Source organism: Ciconia boyciana, chromosome 5 (genome assembly GCF_034638445.1).
Source record: "Ciconia boyciana chromosome 5, ASM3463844v1, whole genome shotgun sequence".
Taxonomy (NCBI): Eukaryota; Metazoa; Chordata; class Aves; order Ciconiiformes; family Ciconiidae; genus Ciconia; species Ciconia boyciana.
In genome coordinates this window covers 58,820,496-58,846,800 of record NC_132938.1, presented here as the reverse complement: position 1 = coordinate 58,846,800, position 26,305 = coordinate 58,820,496, and the positions used below count along the sequence as shown (strand labels likewise).

The window sequence follows — 26,305 nt, the reverse complement described above, 5'->3', positions numbered from 1 at the left end:
TGAAAATGATTCTTAATTAACCACTGATCCTCTGTGGTAGCAAGTTTCCAAAATCTGTGAATCCATAAGGGAACCCGTGAAAATGTACAAGTAGCAATTTACCTAATCTAATAGCCCTGCTGCACTGCCTCTTTGACAACACTTTATTTTCCTCTTGTTTCATGCTGTGTTAGAAGAGGTCCTCAGGATCCGATCGGGTTTGGTGAAGCCACTGAGAGGACAGTATTGCCTAACACGCTTTACAGGAGATCTAAACGTGTGCAGGCCCTTACCCATGCATTTGTTCCCTCCTTCCACTTTGTTTTTTCCAGTATTTCCCTTTGAATTGCAATATCATGTGCAAGTTATTTATTATTTTAAAGGTAGCATGGGTAGCCTTTTGCTTTTAACACTAACCAAGAACATGGTTATTTCTTACCTAGAGCACTAATTTCATCGTAGCGTTGGCCATGTTAGCTGTGAACTGTAGCTCACGTGTAGTATTTTGAGGGGAAAGTCATTCATTCTTCTGTGCTCTTTAACAGGCATGTCCAGGCATCCTCCAGCTCCTGATCTCCCTACCTTCTATCCCTTGTCTCCAGGGGGGGTTGGACAGATAACACCACCTCTTGGCTGGTAAGATCTTTTAGCTTCTTTTCAGACAAAGGTGCATGTTCACTCCATTCGCTGTTGTTGAATCAATCGCAGCATTTCCAAAATAAGAATGTTGCTGCAGTAAGAAATTACTATGTTATTTTAGTTGAAAAGATCAAAAAAGTTGATCTTTGAAATGAATTGAATCTGGTTTTTGAACACGTACAGAAATTGAAGTGTGTAGATTTCACTTTGAAGTCTATATATTTCTTATGGCTCAGATTTGTGGCTCTTGGCATTTGGAAAGATAGCAGAAAACAGTTCTCAAGGAATTAAATGTAAATTTTTAATAAACAAAATTGCAGGCACTGAGGGGAGGGGAGGTAGGAAGGAACTTTGAAGTGTGTGTGGGGGGGGAAATCTTGAAACTGCACCAAAATGGCGAACAAACTTTTGTAGTCTGCTCCTTTTTACAGTTTCTGTATGGAGAGAAGCCTCTGTCATTGGGAGATTTTGCTGCTCTTGCTAATACTAGCCCTCTCAGGATCATTCTCTGCCATTCAGGGTGTCATTTTCCTTTGGGAGGAAACACGTGGTATTTTCAGAGTAATCGATTTGGCAGGATGCTTCATGTCTGCTTGGGGTAGATAGGTACTTGCCCTCAGATCTGTTGGAGCAAGGAATAAGGAAACTCAGCAACAATTTCAGTGCTTTAGAATCTGTATCTTGACTAATCTGTGCCCATGCAACAAGCGATGCAGATTTTTTTTTTTTTTTAGTGTGTTTATGGGAGGGAAACATGATCCAGATGACAATAGGCATAGAAAGTAGAGAGCAGAAGATGATGAAATGCTGTATTGCTGGCAAATCTTTCAGGAAGTGCCACATGCCTTTTTGGAACAAATTGTTATCAGATACCAAACTAAAATATGGAAGTATCTGACTCTCTATTCTTTTTCTTACTTCCCTGTCCCCTCCTCCCCATTCGTTGCTGCTCAGCTGGCTCCCCACCTCCACCACCACCAGGCAGTTTTCCAGATGTGGTCAATCATTTCTTTTGAATGGTTTCTCGATGCAGAGGCTGGGGGGAGGGAAGAGGGAAAAGAGAAAGAAGAGGAGAGACAAGATCCGATCTTATAAGGCCTGGGGATGTGTTCAGCAGCGCTCACTGACAGCAGGACGTACCCAGCCATCCCTTATGCTGTACAGCTTCCAGCTGCCTTCTGTGTGGTAGCACTGCTGAGACTTCCTCCGCCTTTTTTTCCCCCTTCCCTTTGAGCGCTGCTCATTTCCAGTAATGTACTCCAAGTGTGAAACCTGTATCCTCAACCTTACAAAGGCCAGTATCCCTTTTCTTCCCCTCTGAAAGCTGATCTGCCAGCCAATAAGTAACTGTTTGAATAGGATTGATCTGTGGGGTGGTCTTTCTGGGCTGGTTCAGGTATTTGGGCTGAACTGGTGTTTGTTTGTATTAGCATAGCATGCTACTTCAGGGTGTTAATTGTAGTCACGACCTGAACCGTTGCTAACTGAAAGTAACCAAAATGTAGCGATGATGATAAAAACTGGAGTCCAAATGACAGGCTGGTGACAAAATATTCCTTGTATTTGGGAGTATAAAGGCAGTAAGAATTTCACACAAGCTTCTTTTACTGGATTGCAACATTTGAACTTTAAGTACTTAAGATGGACTTGTGTTGCTGTGGGTTTTTAGGTGGTTGTGGGTTTTTTTAATCAAATAAAGTTCTATTTTCTTAGAAAAGCTGGCCATTCTACCTCACTATAGAATATGCAAATGGAAAGAGTCCTAAGTTTTCAAAGACTTAATAAAACTGTCAAAAGGTTTTCTAGGTTGACAGTTCACAGTCTGGTGTTCTTGCACTGACCTACAGTAGAACTATTTGGAATAAAATGCCTCTTTTCTAAGAGCTAGTTAGCCAAATCTGATTCCAGTGCTTTTAAAACTAGGTGAGAGAGGGATAGAGGCAGAGAGTGTGCATGCATGCGCATGTGTGTGTGTGCGTGCACGTGTGCTTTGGGGGAGGAAGGCTGGTTGTTTTGCTTTCTTCCCCAGTAGAAACTGAGATTGGGAATCCTTCAATAGCGAGGGAGAAAGTCCAAAGTGTTCAAGTATTCGTTAGCTTTGAATACAGCAGAACTCTTGAAAGTGATACCTGTTACTATATTTTGTGACTAGTACTGAGTTCCCATCAAGTGCTTGTAACTCTACAGTAACTACTGGATACCGTATCGTATGATTGATGGGTTCCTTTCTTCTGTGACCTCAGGCAAGGTCAGCCTGTATATCCCATCTCGAGTGGATTCAGGCAGCCCTATCCATCCTCACTCTCAGTCGACCCTTCCATGTCCAGGTAGGTGTAGGAGGTGAATGACTGACTGGGGAGTAACTGCTGGCGTTAGAGGGCAAGTTGCTCTTCTGCTTGCATCTTGGTCTGCCTTTGCTTGCTTTTCAGTCAGCTAAAACTTTATGCGTACATTTTTATTTAACATATTTGTGTATATACAGTTTGCCTGGATCCCACACTGGTCTCATTCAGCATTCTCTTGGCAGTCTCTGAAGTATTGCAATTAGGAGCACTGGTGAATTGTCAACAATTAATTGAGCTGTTTCATCTGAAATGAGTCATCAGTTCATTTCTAGATGCAACATACAGTGTGCATCCTTGGGTTTTGCTCATGCAAGTATGCAGCCAGGTGGATTGTCACTCTAGTCTGCGCTCTCTAGTTCTAATTTAAAAGTTGTTGGTAATTAGCCTTGAATCATTTAGGTATCACCCTGTGTGGAAACTTGCTCGCAAGTAGGTATTTCATAGCCCAAAGCCACTAATGGCAAGGGATGCCAGCACAGTGTATTTGTACTGGTGTGTGAATCAGGCACTGTGTCTTTATGTCTAAGTGCAAGCAAGCAATGCTAACTGAGACTTGGCCATGACACACTCCAGACCTCCTCTGCTCTGCTTTTGCACTCTAAAGACAGCTTCTGCATCCTGTGCTTGGTGTATACAAGGTTGCAATATACCATTCTTGGGGGTTTTTGTGTGACCTGTAGAAGACACATCCTCTTGCACGGGGACTTAAGACAGGCCACCACCTGATAAGTGGTGGGTCCTCTTGCCTCTATTTGTGTGGGCTCCTTTGGATTATCACTGTCCCTTCAATTCTTTACAGGGGAATGGTAAGCATGTGCCTGTCAGGGTGACTGGGAACAAACGCCATTCTTTCTCCATAATAAAATGACCTGATTTGGTTACGGGGCTTTGTGTTTGCTTTATTTTGATGGCATGAAGGAAAAGGGCAAGGTGACTAGGGAATGGAGAAAGGAGACGCTGGATGTGATTCCTTAACCAGCACTCATTCAGCAAACCTTTGGAGCATGAGCTTGCTTTTGATGTTAATGGTACTTTCCACCAGTTCAAAATAAAGCATGCAAGTTTTCTGCTGTGCCTGAGCTTGCAATGCTCAGCACCTTCAAAATCGATCTCAGCTATCTTTGAGGATGACTTGGATTAGTAGGGTGGGATGACTGAGTTAGTGGTACTTTGGTTTTCTTTTCATTTTCCTTCTTGTACAAATGAAAGGAAGGTTTAGGACAAAAGTCTGTGTGTCGTGTGTGTGTCGTCCCGTGTGTCGTCCCCCCCCCCCATTTTCCAGGATGCAGGATTTTTTAGTTTATTTTTATTTTAAGCATTTGAGGGAAGGATAGTGAGTTTAGGTGAAGTGATGTTAAAATCTTTTAGCTTAAGTACCTTGAAAAGTAAGAGATTCCTTAGAGAGCCATCAGAAACTTCTTGAAAAGACTCTTCTTCTTTTATTTTATTTTATTTGTTTCTGCATGGCAGTTCCCTCCTTTGCGTTGGCTGGTGGTGGATATTTTAAGAATGTTTATATCTTGGTGTGGAAATTAAGTTTTTGGTTAAGAAATGTGTATTTTTATTGCTAGTCAGTGCAACAGTACAACCATTAAATGTTTCTTGTGTGCATTGCTAAAACTGTTTGCCTGAAAGGTAATAAAATAACTTATTTACAACCAAAATGCTGACTGGTTTGTTTGTTTGTTTGTTTTTGTTGAATAAGTGGGCTACAACGCACAAATCTTACCCAAATATTTTTTTATGCATTCTTAAAGAATTGTCTTCCATTGCAAGCTCCGTAGCATTTGCGTTCTTGGGGCATCCTGCCGCTGTCATGTGTTTGATGCCTGTCTTCAGTAGGGTTACAGACCTTCCTTTGTTTTCTCTTTTAGGTTTTCACATCACATGATTCCTGGTCCTCCAGGCCCTCACACAACTGGAATCCCTCACCCAGCTATTGTAACACCTCAAGTAAAACAAGAACATCCGCACAACGACAGTGAGCTAATGCATGTGTGAGTCTGTCTTTCTGCACTAGCCCTTAATCTATAAATGTTTGAGAACTAACCCCATCTGAAGAAGAGTCAAGGAGGTTTAAGAAAAAAAAGTGCCTTTCATGTCCTCTTTGAATTTTAACTCTTCTCCTGTAACTAAAACAGGAGATGTGGGCTGCTGTTTGGGAAGAGTAATGAGACATGAAGCCATTTCTCATTCCAGTCCAGCACTACTTAGCTATCAGCAACAGTCATCTTGATTCAGACATAATCATGGACCTGTCTACCTGTGGATGTTGCTTGAGTGTGAACTCACGAACTTCTGCTGGAAAAGGTCTTAACTGCAAAACCTACTAGTAAAAAGCAGCCCTTTTGCTTAGTACTTGAAGGCAAAAGGCCTAAGAAAAAAAAGTGGATGAGGAGCTTTCCTCCTGCCTGTAGCAGTGGTCTTCTAGGGTACTGTGGATAGCCTTTCAAAAAGAGAATTGAGACAAGTGACGAATTTGGAGCAGATTCACAGATCAAATGTTATTTGCTAGAGAATGTCAACCTGACATCCTCCCTGAATATTAAATTAAGTCAGTTCTCTGAAAAGGTATGAAAGTGGATGGGACATGACCACTGAAATTCTCATTCTTACTACTTAAATGCTACTGTAACCACAGGTTGGTAATTTTCCATGGGGTTTTTTTTAGGCTGAAGGTAAATGGATACTTTTTTTCCCCTCCTTTCCCTTTCCCCCACCACGTTTTAGGAAGCCTCAGCACGAACAGAGAAAAGAACAAGAGCCAAAAAGACCTCATATTAAGAAACCTCTGAATGCTTTCATGTTGTACATGAAAGAAATGAGAGCGAACGTTGTAGCAGAGTGTACTCTGAAAGAAAGCGCAGCTATCAACCAGATTCTTGGCAGAAGGGTATGTACAGGAGGGTGTGTGTGTACTCATGTGTGCTGCTAATTTGTGTGTGTTTCCCTTTAGTTGGGTGTGATGGCTCACTTTCTGCTTAAGGTGCTAACTAATGTGCAACTATCAAATTAGCTATAGAAGATAAAACATGCAACTAAAAATAAAAGCAGTGTCCTGACTTTCTTTTTTCAGCATTAGCAACATAATCAAATTGGTGTCTGTTCTACTCATGTCATGGTGTCAGCACCTCAGGCATGAAATATCCTCATTCACACATGGCAGGAGCATTCAGATCACCTTCTGGGTCCTCCCTTAGGCTGGCATCCATCAGAGCAGGAGGGGATCGCTCAAAGATGAACGCTGGATGCCAGTGGAGATGGAACTCAAAAGTGAATATAATGTGGTCCAATTGCAAAGTCATGTAGGTTGGGAGGGACCTGTGGAGGCCATTTAGTCCAACACCTGCTCAAAGCAGGTCCAGATACATCAGGTTGCTCAGGGACTTGTCCAGTCAAGTTTTCAATGTCTCTGAAGTCAACAGCCAAGTACTGATGATCCCGGTATATGTCCCAGAGCCTTGCTGAGAGCCATTTGCTTCTGTGGCATTGTAGGCATGTTTTGTTCTTTCCATGCTCCGAAAAAAAAAATGCAGGCCAACCCACAATTAGAAACTTCATGTTCACTGTCAGTGGTGTTCTTCCAAGGGAAAGCAGCAAAGGTAAATGCCCATTTTGCCCTTGACTGTCCCAGAAATAAGAAAAGGGATGACTTTTGTATCAATCTGAGTTTGAGTAGGGATTATTCAAACCCCCTTGCTCAGTGAACCCCTCTTCTTGACCACTGACGAAGGCAGTATTGAGAGGCACCGCAACTCCCTGAAAACCCTGTGCTTTTAAAGTGGGAAGTCAGTCCACAACCTTAACTGCTACTTCTCTGTTACAATCTGAAGACTGCTCCCCCCCCCCGTCCCCCACAGAGCAGAAATCTATTGGTACTTGTCCCAGTTCCTGCAGCCTTCTGCCTTTTCTCTGATGTTCCAGTTACCTCCTCTTAAAGGACATCTCGGTGCTTGCCTTTTCCATTCTTTCATGCAGGTCTCTAGGATCATGTTTTCATTCTCACTCCCTCAGCAATCGATCTTAGTTGCTTAGTATGTCAGCCTTGTTTACTTGGCCTGAATAAGGGCAGTGGCTTATTTACCTCCATTTTGGTAATGAATCAAGCCTCAGTGCTCCATTGCCTGCTTTTTCCACAGCTCGGACTCCTCCTTTCAAGTTACTGTTCTCCGTGAAAGTACCTCAAATTCCACTTTTACTGTGGTACAAACAACGCATGAGCTATCCAGTATAATCGCTTGGAGATTAATTATTATCAAATGTTTTGTGTTCAGTCATCCTGGTCACTATTTACTATACCCTGTGCCGCTCCGGAACAGGAACCACCTCTGTTCTCAAGAGCTGACGCTTTGCACGCTGCTGGGCTCTGTGATGCCACAGCGTAATGGTCACTACCTTCCAGCTGGGGAATGCCGCGCGGAGTTTGAGGGCTGCGAACAGGCTGAACTGCCGTGCTCTCAGTAACACATCGAACCTGCCAACTCAAGCTAGACAAGCGCTCTAGTTCACATCTTCTGACGTGTAACAAAACCACATATTAAATCCTACAAATGTGATCTGAAATCCTAGTTATGTAAATTATTCGTGCATGAGTGTCTTAATGATTTAGTGTCTTTTTTTTTTTTTTAAGTATCTTCTCCTCCTCCTGCCCCCCCATGCACATTGTCAAAGTCAAACAAGAAGACATGTCTAACACTGCAGCCATGGAACCTGATTTTAAATAAAAGGCCTTTACTCTTTTTGGTTCAGGTCTATGACAGGTGTTTCAACAAGAACAAAATTATTAGATACTGATGTACCTGGTGCCTTTTCAAACGGGCAAGTTGTGAGGGGGTTTTGTTTGTTGGTTTTGGGTTTTTTTAAGTACATAAAAGCAGGAACTTTATCCCTACTTGGCTACAGAGGTCAATTCATGTAATTTGGAAGACTATAGTTTTGTGGTTTCTGTATCTTAGAAACTTTTTGCAGTTGCCATTTTCTTTTCTTCTATTACAACAAGAAGAAATCAGAAAGCAGGTACCTTGAAGCTCAATACTTAGAGGTTGGTCTTGGAACAGGAGCCTGGTGGTGCCCAGAAAGCCCTCTGCGTTGGCATTGAAAACCTGTGTGTGGCTGCTGCTTAAAAACAAGACGGCAAACCCTTCTGTGGTGGGGAGCTTGATGCCCTTTAAAAGCAGCACAAACCCTTTCTGTTTTGTTGGGAGCTAAAGGGTGCGGTTGCGGGGGGGGGGGGGGGGGTTGGTTTTTTTTTTTTTTTAAAGTAGTGTTGTGAGAGCATGGGTCTGTGAGCACATTATTTGGTGAGCTGTTTCCATAAATTATTTTTGTCTTGCTCAAGGCACTTGGCAGTTGCAGGGCTGAAAAATGTGTGAAAGTTGGTTAATAAACACGGGTGCTTGTAATTGCTAATGAATTTCATTTTTGCAGTGGGGAAGGACTGAATCAAAGTCACAAAAACACTTGCTCATGTCATCCTTTGCCTAGGTATGAGTTATTTCCTAGTCTAATGCTATGCTTATTTTGTTTGCAGTGGCATGCTCTCTCCCGTGAAGAACAAGCGAAATATTATGAACTAGCTCGTAAAGAAAGGCAGCTACACATGCAGCTTTATCCAGGCTGGTCTGCAAGAGACAACTATGTAAGTCACTCACTTGAAGGCTCTTTTCAAATTAACTTCCTTTACCTAACTTTTTTTTTTTCCTTCTTTTTCTCTTTAACTTGTGGAAAGTTCTGGATGGAGGGGTGGTGAACAAACATGTAACATAAGTCTTATATTTGTTTGCACTTCAGGCATCCGGAGAACTTAAGATTTTGTTGTTGCTGAGATGCTTCTTCTGAAGGTCACAGTTTTTGAGGGGAAAAAATTAGCATGGAAAGTTTTTTTTCTAAGACAATTGTCAGTACTGTCTGAAAGCTTATGTTCTGCTGTACAGCTGTGCATTTTCCATAATTTTCTATTTGATCACTTGCTATCCAGAAATCTTTAGACCTGAGCACAAAAGGGGTGTGTCTCTTTCAAGAGAACTGAAAGCCCAGGGATCTTAATGCAAACTGAACTTCAGCTGAAAGTAATTGATAATGGTCTATCTCTGAAATAAAGCCTGCAAAATTTGTATAAGTAAACTTCATGATAGATTCTGCTTTTATACAGTTTGGTGAAGCTAAGAAGTTTTCTTACAATTACTCTTTATTTTATAATTAAATATCAAACAAATGTTAATAGCATGTTGCACAGCTTGCACTGCACAATTATACTATTGTGCTTACAGTGAGCTGTCAGTGTAGTCATATGTTATGTTAGGAAACTTGCAAGCTGCAACCCCGAGAGACGGATCCTAGCCTGAGATATGGGCTCCTTTCCGTCCCCCCATCAGCTGTGACATTATTTACTGTGATAGGAAGTGTACATGCTATATCTGGCTCAGTTTTCCATCTGTATTAGGTGGACAGTAGTATTTCTCTACTTCAGTGATGTCTTGTGGACGTTAAAGAGTATGAGGCACCTAAATACAGTGTTAACAGAAACTGTAGAAGTATCCAGCACTTCCAATCCAGCACAGCTACTGTTCAGCTTAAACAAAATTTTCATTGTAAGCTAGAGGCTCTTAGGGAGATCTTTGGCATGGAAGACATTGACACAGAAACTACATGATCATCTCCAAAGCAAATGCCTTGGTTTTGCTGACATCCGTGCCCAGTTTTGTAAGCACAGACACTACTGTAAGCCCTAGCAGCTTGTTTCTGCCTGTTTTATACAGTCATCTTTCCTAGCAGATGAGCTGTCATGACCTTATGCAGGTAGGGTTTATTTCCAGTGACCAGACCGTGTCAACAGAGCTGTCTTGAAATATACCTGGCAACAAATAGGGCCTCAGAGATATACTCCCCGAAAACATGGGGATTTCAGTTGTCTTGAACTTACTTGCTGGGAAATCAAACCACTTTGGAGCCTTGTTAGCTCACGCTTACTGGACATCAGCCTTCAAGATTGTCCTGTGATGCTCGGTTATGTTGACTTTGAGAACCTGATGTGTTTTGCCACAGCCTACTGCCATATAGCACAAGCAGTGGACCTGCAGTTTCTTAAATGCCTTGATAGACATTCGGAGTGTGTAAGGTGGCACGTATGAATTCTCTCTTTGATGTGCTTCCAACCTACGTCCTGTGTGGAAGTATAGCTCTGACATACTCCAGTCCTATATGTTACAATGGAGAACTCTGCTGGCTTCCTCTTGCAGTCCTTTTCTCTGCCTCTCCAGGAATTCACACGTTTGTTGCAATGGTAGTGAGAAGGTGATCATAGTTGATCACAGTTTATCACCGAAACCTTTTCAGGTATATGTCTTTTTTTTTTTTTTCTTTTTTCCCCTTCGTTTTTTTCTAACTTGAGCAGTTAAGAAAATGAAATTGTATTCATTTAGCACAGATATTACTGCACTATTTTGAGAGCTGGAAGTGACTTAGGGGTGACTCTTCTGTTTCACGTGGCTGAATTTCACAAAACAGTAGAACTAAAAAATATGTACTACTTGGTTTTAATTCTTCTATTTTGGTTTGCCTGGTTATTCAGGATTTCAGAAATTTCAAGGAAACATTAAGCATTGTGTCGCAAATGAGCTATTCAACTGTTGACAATATCTGTGTGCTTTTTATTATGTTTTTATTACTGACACCCAAAGTAGTCCTGCAAAGTTGTGTGATAGTCACAAGCAGCACAGTGTTTTCATAATGTGGTAGTGTCTGCGTGTGCTGGAGTTGTCAGAAGCTACCTCATTTGGGAATGCTGACAGCTAGTTTTTAACCCAGCCTTTTCCTTCTGTTCCTCCACTTCTGGTATCTCATAGACAGATCTCAGATCAGCTTTCAGTATGTTTTAGCACTTGAAGTCAGCCTGACGTAGAGAATAGAACATAATTTTCCTCGCGTGATTTTTCCATGTTAACGTCTGCACTGATGCAGAAGTATTGCCTTGGTGCCTAAGTGATAAAGCATATCACTCGGAATTTCCCAGAGCCCTTGAAATCTGCTTTCCAACTTCTAGTCTTGGTCCCGTATTTGGGAGCTCACTCACAAGGCATTGCTCAGTCCTGTTGCCAGCCTCAGGATAAATAAGGGCAGGAGCTTAAGAGTCAGGCAGGCCCACGTTGTCAGAGCAGGCTGGAGACTTCTTAAATTCATCTGCCGTAGCCTGTATTTGGGGCCCTCGCTTGCTGTCCGTCAGTGAGCACTGCAGTGGTTTGAGGTGGTTTCTCACATCACCTGCTGTCCATCCTGTCGCCTTGCAGAGCCAGCTAATGGAAAGATGTGTCCCTCCAGCTCAGCCCTTCCAGTTTGTGGCCACTGTGCGTGGCACGGTCTATGCCAGGACATGCGCTGGCAGCTGCCAGCCGTGCTGAGTGGGGTAGCCTCTGGCTGGGGGGAAGGATGGACAGCGGGCTGCAGTCCCGCTTACAGCAACTGCACCAGGGTTTGCCAGAGCTCATCTGTCAGAGCCTGTCCTGGCAGCTCAAAGGCTTCTTTAAGATGTAAATGGGTATGACTTTTTTTTTTTTTAAAAAAAAAAACCCAAACCAAAACAAAAAAGCATTGACTGACGATACAGGACAATAAAAAGCAGTCATATGGAGGAATATCAAAGTGGTAATTAGGGCGATGCAAAATGATTGAGGTTTAAAATTGTGGGTCTAAACTGACCTTTTGTTTCCTGAAAGACTGTGCGAACCAGGAGCTCTGGCCTTTTCCATAGATGGGGGTGCGGGAGAAGGCTGAGTGTGTGGGTTGGCACGATGAGCCTGCGCCGGCACGCTGGTGCCAGTGTGGTGTCCAAGAAAGACAGCTGCCAGACATCCATTTCTGTCCTGCACCTTGGTCATGTTAAGGGTGCTCCGCTGTACAGCAGTCTGCTATTTGGTTATTGCACAGCACGTTCTCTGGGCACAGCCATACGAGACTTGGCTTTTGTTAAGGTATGAACGTTATCAGAACAGTTTTAGTTGGCTGGTTTGCACCCTGGGGACAAGTCATGGTTGTCCTAGGTACTTTCAACACCCTGTCTGCTGTTGCCATGTATGATAGTGTAAGTATCTGAATGAGTGAAGAGTTCTTGTAAGAGCCATAAATTATTATATCAACATATGTGTCATCAGATTATTAAGCGTGAGAAGTCTTTTAGATGCTTGCAGCTGTCAGCATTAGTTGAAAAACTGCCAGAAATTGTAATTCCATGTGGATATAAAAATATGTATTGCTCATGTGCGTATTTCTCCATAGATGCTGAGAGCAAACCTTGTTACCATTGAAACAGTTGGAAGTGGGTTAGAAAAGGTTTTAGCTACCCCAAAACCAATAGTTTTGTTTCCTTTCTCAGTGTCCAGATGGCTTTCGTTTCTATGCTGTGAGGTGGGGGAGCAGCAAAAAGAAGTTCTGTGCATGTAATTGTATGGCAAAATTTCCTGTTTTTCAGGGGAAGAAAAAGAAGAGGAAGAGAGAAAAGTTGCAGGAATCAGCATCAGGTAGGCTATGACCAACTCTTACGTACCATTCACCTCAGGTGTATTTTAGAAACCAGGGCTTGCGCTATTTAATTTTTACATGCTTTTCTCTAACACTTGCTTCTAATGGATGTTTTAAGATACTTCCCTTTGAATGCAAGCTTGTGAAAATGCACACAGTACATGTCTCCTTTCCCTTATGCCTTTCCGTGCAGCAGTCCTGACGGCATCCACATCTTTGGCTGAACTTACGTGTTGCTGCAATCGCTGTCCTGCTTTACCTTTGCTTTTCTCCTTAATCCATGTTGTATCATCCTTAGACTTAACTATGTCTCAAATACTGTGTGGGATTATTGGACACTGGTGACCTTTTTTGTATTTTATCGCTGTATTTTACATTTCTGTGTACACTAACAGCTGCCTAGTAGGTTGGCTAAAAGCATCAGTGAGGTCTCCTCTTTGCCTGTAAAATATATACAAAGAAACACCCTGTTTTCCCCAACAAAAATGGCTGGTATAAGAACCATAAAAAAACCAAACAACAAAACCAAAAACATACCAAAAAATCCATGTAATACTGTAGCAAACAAACTTATTTGGAATGTGCAAAAACTCTGTAACAGAAATTTGTTAAAGGAAAACAATCTTCTACAGGTACAGGCCCCAGAATGACAGCTGCCTACATCTGAAGCATGGTAAGAACATCTCTAAAGCTTTCCTGATGATGAAACTGAATTGTAAAATAAGCTTTCTTATAAATTTTATGCAATAATATGAATTTAGCAAAAATTGCAGAAGTATCATATCCCAAAGCTAATGTTACTTTGACTACTGATGGTTTTTATACCGGCTATCTATTAGGTGTTCACCATTTCACTTCTTAACCTTAATATTTTCAAATTGACCATACCTCACTGACTCGCTGCAAGTCTGCCTGTGAAGCACAGGGATGGGTTTATTAAGCAGTGCAAACCCTCCCAGCCAGCAGACTGTCACAGTTCATAAGAGCAGGTTAGACGCTGGCTTCAGAGTACATTTTATGTGCTGACATCTACAAGATGCTGGCTGGCTGGGTACACTTTTTTAAAATTTATTCACCTGTATACTAACAAAACATCTGCTAAGAAAATGGGACTGTATTTCAGTTATATCAAGAATTTCTCCCTCAACTGTACAGTGGTATTTCATGTGTGGTACGGGTTTTTTTGTCGTTGTATTTCCCGCGTGTGTTTTCTCTCTTCATATATCATATCAATCATATCATATAATCTGCACTGAAGGTGGAATGACTAGTGATTACACATATCCAATAACACCTTCTAGTCTGCTTGTGAGTGCACACAGTACCACAGCGAGATCCTCATTTCTCAGTGTTTGTGCTGGAAGGCTGGTCCTTCTCTTCCTCTCAGTGTGATACGTTTTCTAGTAGGAATAGCATTCATTTGACATAAAAGTTGCTTCTACACTGTCTAATTAACCCAGACTGCTCTCAGAAGATGCCTGAGAATTCCAGGAATCATGCAAAAAAGTAACACTTCCTAAACTCACCTATGCATTATAACAGAAATGGGTTCTTTCTCCCCTCTCGCTCTGCCTTGTTTGGCCACGTGATCCCTTGGCACTCAGACTGGTCAGCAAAGCGGCCTCCTGTTGGCCCTCTGCTCTGCTTGGACTTTCAGCCAGAGAAAGCCAAGTTAAGTTTGCTCTGTGCAGTGTGTCAGTCCATCAGCATGATTCAAGCCTCTTCTGTTGCCATTATGCCATATGCCATTGTGCATATGCCACTATGCTGGTTAGTCTAAACTTGGTTGGGTTTAAGACTTTGGGGTTGTTTTTTTTGAAAGCTGAAGTAAAGTGAAAAGGCAAAATGTGTGCTGTTCTGTTCTTCCTGCTAAGCAAAAGTTTTTCAGGCAAGCAGTCTTGCCCTTTGCAATATGCCTGAGTCATGCTGATTTTAGATGTGGATTGCAGCATTTGGGTTCTGTAGCCTACACAACAAATGTGGCTGTAAAGTATCGTTAGTTACAGTGACCACCATAAGTATTATACCTAATGAAAAAAAAAAAAAGGTGCCTTTAACCTTGAGTTTTATAATTGATATTTCAGCTTAGTTGCCCAGGTCCATGATTGTTGTATTTTTCCCTGTGATGTTAACACAGTACCAGTAAGGAAAACACACATAATTTTATCTGAATTGACACACAGCGCTTGATTGGGATTGGAATGCAACTAAGGTTCAAGTGACAGTTAAAAACTGGGGGATATTTGGTTTCTTGGATGCCTTGCAATCTAAGGATGGCTGCCTTGCCTACACTGAACTACTTTTGTTGGAGTTTCTCTGTTTGCATTTTCCATAGTAGAGGATGAGTTGAAATAGAAGAGGATGAATGTTCTGAGTATGTGGGTTTTCTCTCTTTCCATTTTACCTCTACACCCCTTCCTTCCTTCCTTCCTTCCTTCCTTCCTGTTAAGCTCTGTATTGGTGTGGAAACCGTTGGTAATACCTGTTTCTCTGTCCTTGTGCAATTTATAACACGGAGTATGAGAACAGTAGGTATCTTCTTCCACTGAAGGGGGGTGTGCTCTTGACTCCATATATGCGCATGTAGGCAGCCTCACTAAATGTTGCGTGCCGAGTGAATGCTCTCCACTGGAGATGTACAGATGTGCTCTGGCTGGAAGTAAATGCACAGAATGATTTAGGGAACCTGAATCAGCCAGACTTCAAAGTAAACTTCTGAAGGTTAAGACTCTTGCCCTTTGCAAGCCTAATCCAAAGAATGTTTTGCCCACAAGCGTAATATCTTACCAGGCCCACAGCAGAGCTGTTGTAGTCTTTACTGGATGGAGATAATAAGTTTGGGAATGCCTTTCAGTGAGTGCCGCAAAGAGCTCTTGCAGACAGGAAAACACTAGCTTTCTTACCCGTACGGATGGTGCAAGGAAGAGGGGGAAGGAGGGTGGGAGGTCTGGGAAGGAGACAAGCGTTCTGTTATCTGAGAAGAATCAGAAATGAGTAGGTGGCAAGACCAAAGAAAGAATCTCGAGATCAGCCAGGGCTGTAATTACGGTGATGTAAGTGAGAAGGATGAAATGGTGGGAGGGTTGTGTGGTGGGATGTTCAGAGGAAAGTAACGGAAGAGACATGCAAACAGAAATGATTTAAGATACTGTGAACATTTTGGGTGTGGGGTTTTGGTTTGGTTTTTTTTTTTTTGTCCATGAACACTTCAGCACATAACTGATTTTTAAAGAGGACCTCTAACCTGCTTTTTGGCACAGACATGATTTGAGCGGTGAAGTCAAGGTGGTAGTGTTAAGTTGCTCCTCTGCCCAGGGTTGTACACAGCAGCAGGCTTCTTATGGCTTCACTGCTTAGCGTTTAGCTGAGTTCTGCGATCTTCTCCAGCCTGCTGAATGGCCAATTTGTAAAACACTTTAATATTAGAGTACTCTAGGAATACTGTGACTTGGTGCTCCAACGTTTGGTAAATTATTCTGGGGTACTCCAAAGCATGTCACCATTCTTTAAGAGTTGTGGAACTGTCCCCAAGCAGGATTTTGTTTTCAGTTGACATGGCCCAACACAATGTTTGAAAGAACGTTTATTTGTTGAAGAAATAACTCTTATTTATTCTCTCCTTTTGAAATCAACTGAGAGTGGCATAAGACCCAATAATGCTAAAAAATAATTTGGGAGAGGCCAGGAGGGAAGGGAAAATGAGGAAGGCTAAGATTAAGGACAATGTAGAGATCGTCTGTTGAGCACCTTTCAGAAAGGTGGGTGTTTTCTTGTTACTTTAAGCACAACCTTCTAGAAGACTTGTAAACGGGAGCAATTCTGTGTCAGAAGTGGATATTCCTGATTTCCTATCCAACTTGACTTTTGGAAGGGAAAAAAGCTAATTTTTAGCATCTCATGAGTATTTTTAAATCAGCAAGGAAATAGCAGGGTAGTAACAAAAATTCCTCCTGATTTGTTCTGCAACGTGCAAATAGTTAACTTCTTATGACTTGCTATGTACGGTAATTGTAAAAGGCACATCATTTGACATATGGCAGGATGCAATTGGGAAGTCCTCACAAGCTACATAATTTAACATTGTGTTTTGGCATGTCTTCAAGGGCTAAAAAGAGTGATAGAGAAGCTTAACAGACATTTGAAAACCTGTGAGAAGTGTATTTGTGGCTTGCAAAATTCCATGACAATTAGCATTTAGATTAGCAAAGCTTTCAAAAATTAGAAAACTTAACTAATACTGATTTACAATGAGAAGCACTTAAAAGGATCAGATTAAGACTGTTTAACTTTAAACAATGAATTATCTATAACGTTTCAAACTTCCTACATGGAAATTAGAGCCAAATTTCAGTGCAGAAGTGATTTTTGGATAGTGTTGTAACAAACAATTTATGACTGGATTGTCTTTTCCTTATTACTTAGAAATAAAATGGAGTGAGGCTGTGAAAGCAGACTATGAAGTGGACCAATCTACAGCCAGAATACTGTGGAAAAGAACCGTCTAATGACTGTGGTCATGGTTGACCATGGGTTTCTGGCCAGCATCCTGGAAAGGAGATGCAAAGAGGATGTGGTACCTTGCTTTCTGAGGCACATGTTTTCTAACCTGGCTTGTCTAGTGCTCTTGAAATTGCTGCTGGAGTAGTTTAAAATGAAACAAACGCTCCACCCCTTCCATACCCCTTGACTGCTCAGAAGCTTTAAACAGAGCCTGGAGGATTTGCGCAGAAGTTAGTGTGTGTGAGAATTTGTGTGGTGATGGTGGTGCAGACATGTTTTGCTGATGTGCTTAGAAATTACGTTTCCTGTGTGACCCATGTTTCCCTGTTCCCTGTTTTGCCTATGAACGGTGGCCTGCAGCACAGGCAAGAGGGACAGAATAAACAGAAGAGAATTTGCTGGACTGAAACATTTATATTATTGAATACTTTGGTCAACTTCAGCCTTTTTCAGATAGGCATAGAAATTTCCAAAGACAAGGAATATAGCCCTCAGACAGATCCCCTCCTGCAACTTAATTCTGGCCTGATGTTGATCTTGCCGGGGTGAAAGACAGAAAGCCTCCTCTCTTTCTCGGGCTCCCTGACATCTAGAAAAACGTCGAAAGAGCAAACCTGAAGAAAAGCCGCCTCCCGTTCGGGTGGCAGGTACAGAAGGGCACTGACACCTGCTGGGAGAGGTGTGGCAGGGCAGACCCCGTTCCCCCTTTCCCCTTACCAGCCTGGCAGAGGAGCCTTGTGAAGTGCAGGAGGGAAGGAAGGAAGGGTATAAAAGCTATTTTGGGTGCAATCAGAGACTATGGGAGGGATAAGGGTAAGTCAAGGTAGGGGCCAAGCGTAGGTGTTCTAAATAAAAAAGCAGCAGAACGCTTTCAACTAGACAATCAGCATAGACACGGGATTAGAGAAACAAGAAAATCTTTTAAGTGTTTACAAAACGTTTTTTGCAATCAAAGGATGTAGCACGGTCAGCTATGAAGCTGGCCTTCAGCATTTCATGTTTTAAACTGACACTGGCAAAGGGCAAAAGTAGATAATTCAGCAGGCGAATGTCTAGAACCTGTTTATTTTGTCACAGATGCTCAAGTTGCAGATGCTGCTGTGGAGTTAGAGATGCCTACTGAAGTTTGAACTCAGCCACATTTACAAGTGATTAAAAAAACCCATATCGTTTCACTTCTGAGGTGTTAGCAGTAGGCGGCTTGGGCTAGAATGAAGGAACAGTGGGATGACTATTGTTCTAACTCTTCCTGTGGGAGAGGGTGGGGACAGGGAGTTGACGGCCGGTGCACCATTCTTCTCTGGATGAAAACGGTGTATTTTAGTGGATTTAGTAAACTCGCCACCAGCTTGAGAATTCTAAGGTCATGAGAAAAAACTCTGTAGAAACAAACTGTTTCATAAAGAAAACATAAGATTTTGAAATGTGGTTTCATTCCCAGTTGGACAAAAACCTCAGCATTTTAGTGTTCATTTCAGGTCTGTATTGCATTTTCACTTTTTAGTGTATTTACATTAAAAATTTCAAAATGAGAAATTGATACTGTATTCCTGAACAGCTAGAAAGCAAGTTGTTATGACATTGTCAAAGTCTTTCCCGTTTGTTTCTGGAGACTAAGCTTGGGTGAAATCTGTCCTCTAATTTCAACAGAATTGTATTCAAATGCAGTTCTGTCAAAGCTTAGCAAACTTTAGCACTGAGTTTTGTTTCTGTCTGCCTCTGACTTTTAGAGATTATGATTGGATTGAAGAAGTCTTCTGATATACATGAATGCAAAACCAGCCACCCTGAAGACCAAAACCACCAAAATGACAAAACCAAACCAAAAAGCCTAAATTCGATCTTGCAAAAGTCCCTGCTAATAGAGCCAACCTTCTCATACCAGTCAGTTCCTTAATCCTCTACTTTAAGACTTTTTATGCAAGTCATCTTTTAAATCTCTGATCCTTTACCTGCTTGTTAAGACTGTGCCATATAAACAGTTTCGAAAGTGTGCAGACTGGAAAGCTGTACAGGGAAGGAAGCTCACCGCTGGGCCAGCTGAAGCACCACTGTCTAGCCAGGTAAACATGAGACTGGCAGCCAGTATGGGTTTTAGTCTGACCTTTCAGGACACCAGCTTTCTGCTGTTGGTTCCAGCAGTAGGAGCAAACGTTGGAAGCATTTGTGCAGTGAAGGTGTCATTGGCACTGGGGCGTCGTGTGTGAGCAGGGTTAGATGGAACTGAGGGAAATGGTACCAGCAATCATCTCTCTGAATTCGTCTTCTTGGCACAGGCATCAGTAGAGCTCAGGGGGTAAGAGAATTAAGGAGGCTTAACTGAGCAGAGACACATAATTTCTGAAGTTGCTTCCTCCTTGCAAAAGTAAGATACATGTTTCCTCATTACTGTTAAGTTGCATCAGAATTAAACTTGGTAGTTTTGAGAGCCCTCTATCCTTCATCTCAGGGATACCTGAAATTACACAAGGTAAAATGTTATTGCCAAAATAACTACATATAATTAGTTTTATGGTGTGTGCATTTGCCTTGACAGTAGGTGAGACTGCGTTTTGATGAATAGTTGGGTTTCTTCCCATATGTGTGTCTTTTGAGATATACAACAGGAGGCTTGTGTATTTTGGACCAGTAGAGATTTTCTGCTGAGATGACTTAATTGCATCGAAGTGCAGTTGATGGGTTTGAATTCTGTAGTGGTTTCTGTGTACTGCTGTCTTACACTGGTAGTGTTGCCTGTGTGTAGAAGAGTTGATGAAGCTCAAGAAGATACTCAGGTTACATCTGACTTACCTTTGGTTGCATGAAAGGAACTATTTAAATTATTCCATGTATTAGAAAATGTAAACGTTGAGATTGTCTTTCAAAGTACAGTGTAAATTCTAACCTATGTTTAATTGTGGCAGAAAAGATGGTCTACAAAGGAAACTTTGTTATAAACTTTGTTATTTTTTCTTTTGAAAGAATTTTCACTTACTACTTTACCAGTACTTCATGTCTTTTCTGTTACAGCAGGTGAAAACTGAAGTAGCAATTTCAGTGCCCCTAGAACTGATGCATCTTTCTTCACAGCTCTCAGTCTATGAAATAATTTAAAAAATAGTCTCCTGAATATTTATTATACGACATAAAGATAAAAAAAGGGCACAAGCCTATTTCCCCCTCCCTTGCAGATCACTTTTACTATCTTATTCCTCTTTAAGAAGCTGCTAGAGACAGCTGTCTAGAGGTAATCTGTTTTTTATTATAAACATGGAACCTCTCTCCCCTCCCACCCCCAACAGGAAAAACACGTCCTGGGTCTTCCAGTAGGATCATTTTAAAGATTGTAGCTCAGCGATAGAGCTTCTAGTTTCACGCTGCCTACACTGGGGGCCTTTGATAAGAGCCACACCTGCTTTGGCATCACTGACTTCAGCCGCCCAAAGCGGGAGCCCTAAAATACCTGGGCGTTTCCCGTGCTGACACTAACCTGCTCTGGAAGAGGTCTCTGACTCATGGCGGGGGGTATTCCTGCTGCTCAACGCATCCAGCTTCGGCCAAGCTAAGAGGACAGAAGTTAGGACTCCAGACTCCACCTGTAGTCAGTGGAGAGGTATTTTCAGTATATACACTAGTTACCTCAGGGCATCTAAAATGCTAGTGGATAATTTGTTACTGGAGTCTCCATTCACAGTTACCAGCAATGGGCTGAGGCTAACAGTAGCAAGGGGAGAAAAAAGCCCAAGAAAAACTTAGTAGAGACATAGCTTCAACATGGCAATATCTGTTACAGTTTTAGGGTACAATTTTATGTAATTTCTTTGGCAACAAAGGCAGCTTAAAAGGTTTCCTCTGCTGCCTGCTGGTATCCAGCTCTTGCAGAGAGGGCTTTTTCCTGCCTCCCGTAGGTCTCTCCATCCATGTGCTGTAACAGCTTGTGGGACCCTGCAGCAAATCGGATTACTGAAATGACTGGGGTTTTGTTAGGAGGTGGTTTTTTTGTTTAGAAACAACAAAGGTTGTGGAGTGTTTGTTTTTGTTTGCCCCGAACATTTCAAGGATCTGGTTTAGGCTAACCCCACAAACCATGGCACAGCTGGGCAGGAAGAGGAGCAGACTGCAGCGCCGGCATCTATCTGCTTGCGCCTGAAACTCTCCAGCTCTGCTGCTGAAGAAAATACAAAGGGGCTTCACAAACAGCGTGAACCTTTCTGATAAATAATGACCTGATTTTGCATGCCCGAGTTTCTGGAGTATTGGATAAACCCTGGCAGTAAGTCGAACGTGTTCCTTTTGGACTTCAGAAGAAAATGACAATTTCAGCTGCTGGGTCCCTGAGCTTGCCATGTTGTTTGAAGTACTGGATTAAAAGCTAGGTTTGGAGACTGACTTTTTTCTTTTTTTTTTTTTTTTCAGTACATTTAACTGCTGTTATATGTAATCTTGTCTCTTCTTACAACTGTATGAAAACAACCTATGGTGGGGAAAGGTGTAGAAAAAAAGCACCTGATGTAAAATTTTTACTTGCTTTCTGTGAAGGGTTAGCTATCTCTTTTACTTTGTGCTTACTCCTGGACCGACCCAGACATTCTTGACTTTCTTCCATAGCCTCTTCGATTAGCATGACCTGGATGAAGCTGCATAATCCTCTCCCTAGCAGATTCTGTTCTAGAAAAATGGAGAGGAGTTAAAGACTAGAGGAGGAGCACAAGGCCCCTGCAGACCCACCCTTCAATCCATCTCATTCCCAAGCATGGGGAGGACTTGTGATCCCCCTCTGATGTTCTTGCCCTCAGCCATCGAGCCCAGGCTTGTTAGGAGGCTTTAGGTTTACTATAGTGATTCCTGAAACACAGTTTTATCTCTTCAGTAGTAAGGCCTTTCTTTTTACACTGAATTATTGTTGAATTTTATTTCTGTTTCTTTTCGAGGTGTGTCCCCCCCCCTTCCCCCTGCAGTCAGATGTACACTGGTAATGGCACAGACAGTGCCTCCTATTGTGGCTCAGGCTCAAGACTTCACATATGTAAAATGTGACTTGCAGCACTTTCTTTGAAGCCTAACCACAGCCAGGGAGCTGTAATTGCAGTCTTTGATTGCGCCGACTTCACTTGTGGATTGGGCTTTGCTAGGGCATGCCTCGCTTGGCGAGACTTCAGCTACAGCCCCCCAGTGAAGCCTTAGATGTGGGAAGTCTTCAGTCTCCTTAGCACATGCCTGTGGTTTCTTGAAAAGAATCCTGATTTGACCTGTTTTATATCTGTAAGGCAACACCATCATCATTTGTATTTTTTAGGTATTATTTGGTTTATCAGCAGTAGAAGCAATTTCCAGCGTGTAGCCTTAATGTGCAGCTGGGGAAAGGCTGGGCTCTAGATACTGTTTTCAGGATGGCTACTGTGTAATTTGCTGTACTGCAGCATTCACTTCGAAATACAAGTATTTGGGGCTTCGCTGTGCCTGCCCCCTTGCAGAATCACAACAGCATCTGCAGCCTCTCTATTGGAGCAGGGGAACCAGGCGCCGAGAGGGGCTATGGAAAGGCACTGCGAAAGCTGCATTTGGATTGAGAAAGAAGCGATGGCCGCTGTTTGAAAAAGCAGAGGGCCAGAGCAAGGCCGCAGTCGTTATTTTAACCTCCTGACTTCAAAGACAGCTTGCTGGTAAGGGAAGGGGGGAGGAGGCAGGGAACCATCTCAACAGAAGAGCATTTCATTTCCTTCGGTGAAGTAGACATTCCTGGCTGCTAATGGGGAGTAGCTCTGAATCACAGCGCTTGTATCAGACTGCTGTGAACTACTGGCCTGGCGCCTCAAGGCCATTCCTCAACAGGAAGCTGAATGTTTTCATGTAAGACTGAGAGGAAAACCTTCCCAGGAAGAGCAACCTGGACCAAACCTTTGAAAATCCGGGATGAAAAGGCACAAAATAAATATAAAGCTGCAGGGTGCTCTCCCCAGTGTTCCTCTGCTGTTTGCTTGGCCTCTCTTTCGTGCTCCTTGGAAAGGTAGAGCCCTTTGCAGCTCTTTGATCCGCATGTGTTACGGAGCACTGTGCTACTTTATTAAAAAAAAAGGCAGGAAGCTCGGAAGGCTTTTTTTAGTTGGGACTTGGGCTGGTTTTATGAGGAAATAGGAACTGAATTAGTCAATACAGACCACCTCTGTTGAAACCACTGGTTTGCCAGTGGACTTTCAGCTGTGCTGTTTAAGAGGCCACAGTGGCTTTAAATGTCCTTTTGTGGCTACCAGCAGCAGGTGAAAATTATTCATTATGTATCAGGGATGGTGGTATTTGGGGGAGGGGAGCAAGTCCATCAAATTAAAGCTATACAGGACAGGTTGGTATAAATTTGTGCTTGTTCTTGCTACCTTAGCAAGTTTAACGTGCAGCTAAACTTCTTCAGTGTCCTCAACTATCCTTTCCACTAAAACAATGGTCACGTGGGTGGCCTCTGATGAGGAGTCAATTTGTTTAGTAAGATTTTGGGGCCTCAGCTTGCACTCACTAAAGTCAAAGGGTCCGAAATCAGTTTTGGAGGCTTTCTACCCTGGAGTACATTAGCATGTGTAACTCCTTACTCAGGAGCTGTACTCAACCAGTACGGGCAAAACGCTTTGTGCTGTAATGGCTTACACAGAAGCTGCAGCAGATGGGAGGTGGATGCCCAGTTATAAATGGCCCTGGTTTAAATACTGCTGCTGTAATATTTGCTGATTAATTCTGCTTGTGGCTCTTACAGGCTCAAGCAGTCTATCTATTATGATTAGTCTAACAGAAGTTTGACTTGTGGTTTAAACCATTTCTTCATAAACTTGTTCTGTCTTGCCTTGCGTGATTCAAGGTGCTGGCAGTGTATCTTCTTTGTGTGACTAAGCACTTTGTGTTTCTCCTGGTGAAAATCCACTCACCTTCTCCACCGAACTGCATTCCTGTGCTAATTTTGGTCATTCTCAAAAGCTCTGCTCATTGAACCCTCTACTTGTTTGGCAGCTGAGTAGTACCTGGAGGCCTAGAGGCTAACATAGATTTTTTTGAGATACCAATAATCCTGAGACCATTACTGGAGAGCATGTGTCTGTCTGTGGAAAAACGCCTGACTCATTAGACAGTCTTTGGGTGGAGTCCCTGTTATAAGCCAGTTGTCTGGGTCAGAAGGGCAGGGGTGATGGTTGAGTTAGCAATTGCATAAGTCAGCTGATGTAACCCAGAGACCTAATGATGAAGAACTGTTCCTCTCTGGATGAGCAATACCCATAAGGCTTGCACTGTTGGCCTTTTCACATGCTGTAAGAACATCGATCCTTCCAAGATCCTAGTGAACTTTATTGCTAGGTAAGAGGCCCGTGACTCTTACACAACTTGGAAGATGCACCCTACCCTGCTGAAGAGCAGAATGAATCCTCCCCAGTCCTGTGGATGCATGGTAGGGTCAGTGTTCACACAAGCCTCACCCACCACCTGCCTCTACCCAGCTGCTTACAGAAGACAGCATTTCTTCATTTCTGCAGGGAGTAGAGCTTGAACCTCTGAAGTAGAGGTTTAATTGACCTCAACCACTGTAGTACCAAAGCCTGAGGAGGTCTAGTTTTGTAACGGATACCTGGGTCAAATGTTGCAGATAAACGAAATCCACTACAAAAGGGAACTACTTCTGTAATGTGTTGAATGTCTAAATAGCTTAAAACCCCACCTTTCTGGCTGGTGTGGACATCTATTTACAATCCAAAGTACTCCATAAATATTCTTGCAAACTTCAAGCAAGAGCAAATAGCAATTAACTGCACTTAACTTTGACATTGCAAAGGACGCATTCCACTTCATACAGTTGTGTTGTAGTTACAGTGACCCATCACCAGCTTCTTTGAAGGATTTAAAAAAAAAAAAAAGCTTCATATAGTATTTATCTCTCTCTCTCTCCCCTCCCTGTAGGTGGGAAAAGAAATGCTTTCTCAACTTGCAAAGCAAAGGCGGCGACACCAGGACCCCTTCTGGAGATGGAAGCTTGTTAAACCCTAGGTGTGTCCTTCATCCACACAGACCACCCCCAAGGAGTCTGTCTAGGATGTCATTCACCCTGATGTCACTGCTAGAGACACTGAATCATAAAGACAATCACTGCCAAAATCCTTCACTATCACGAGGTCCAGCCCTGATATAAATAGAGCAAATGAGCTCCTGGGTCAGCAGAGCAGCTTTTGTCTTCACTCCACCTCTGCCTTGCACTCTTAAGCCCCCGTCTCATCTGTGTCCATATCAAGTCAGCAAACAAAGTAGCGTGGCTGCCTCTGCCTGCTTCAGCCAACAGAATAACGTAGACCACAGCTGCCCCATACAGCACATCGAGGAATGGAATTTGCCTGGACCAGGATGACACACTCAACCTTCTTTTTATTTAATGGTGCGACAGGATCAATTTTGGTTTTAGCTTTTTTAAGAAACTTGAATGCTTTTATATTTTAACTTTTAGTTTGTAATTTCTTTGGTGTATATTTTACTAGGTATGAGCTTTTAAACAAGTGTCAGAAATCTGAAATACTTTTTAAATAAAAGGGGTTTTTCTTTTCTTTTTTTTTTTTTTCTGCCAGAGGAAAAACCTGTATGGAAAAAAGGTGGCTTTTTTGTTAAACTATTTGTAACAAATAGTGGCCTCTCAGTCTATATAATACAGTGTCCTATAGAACTAAATAAATGTAACAACAGTCAGCTGGTCAGTAGACACGTCAGTCTTGCATCATCTACTCTGTAAACATAAGCAATACATCCAGCAAATCTGACTGCAGTGAGTTCTCCTTCTCACCCATTCCCCTTCTCCTTGTAAAAAGCCCAGCACTTGAATTATTACTTCAATTGTTCTGTATTTGTATCTGTTTTTGTTAGCCTGTTAGTGGGATTTTATGCCAGTTGTTGAAATGAGCATTGATGTACCCATTTTTTAAAATAGTAAGGCACAGCCTTTGCCAAAAATACTGTCAACCGATTTTTTTTTTTTTTGTCATTCCAGTTTGAGTTAATGTGCTGAGCATTTGTTTTTTAATAAAAGCTTTGTAATAAAACTAAAGTCAATTGTCTGGCTTAAAAAAAAAGAGAATGGCTCACACTTGGTGCAGTAGAATCCCTCAAAGGTTGACACAAGCCCAGGAAGGCACAGTCGCTTCTAAGGCTGAAGACTTTTGGCTCAGTCTTCCCTTACAAGAAATGCAATGTGTCTATTCAGCTGTTTGCTCACCTGAAGTAAAGTCATTTTGGAAGATTACTTTCTTTTTCTTCTGAAAGAGGGCAGAAGTCTCTTGTTTTCATACCAGGAGTAAGGAACGGGCAGGCTCAGTGCTCCCTTACACTTCTTAGTT

General features: G+C 42.3%; 1 protein-coding gene across 6 annotated transcripts in view; it reads left to right on the top strand.

The window, feature by feature from the left end:
- The window catches only part of LEF1 (lymphoid enhancer binding factor 1), a 71,803-nt gene extending 45,806 nt beyond the window's left edge, over positions 1 to 25,997 (top strand). For 3 of the 6 annotated variants that reach the window (XM_072861174.1, XM_072861173.1, XM_072861172.1), the window contains 7 exons: positions 525 to 615; positions 2,862 to 2,945; positions 4,838 to 4,960; positions 5,694 to 5,856; positions 8,494 to 8,601; positions 12,427 to 12,475; positions 24,888 to 25,997. In XM_072861174.1, coding sequence (XP_072717275.1) covers positions 525 to 615; positions 2,862 to 2,945; positions 4,838 to 4,960; positions 5,694 to 5,856; positions 8,494 to 8,601; positions 12,427 to 12,475; positions 24,888 to 24,967 — 698 coding nt within the window. In that variant the 3' untranslated portion in view covers positions 24,968 to 25,997. Of the gene's footprint in view, positions 1 to 524; positions 616 to 2,861; positions 2,946 to 4,837; positions 4,961 to 5,693; positions 5,857 to 8,493; positions 8,602 to 12,426; positions 12,476 to 13,108; positions 13,150 to 24,887 lie in introns of those variants that run through there. The other 3 variants (XM_072861175.1, XM_072861176.1, XM_072861178.1) reach the window with 3 other exon arrangements.
- Positions 25,998 to 26,305: the final 308 nt, after the last annotated feature.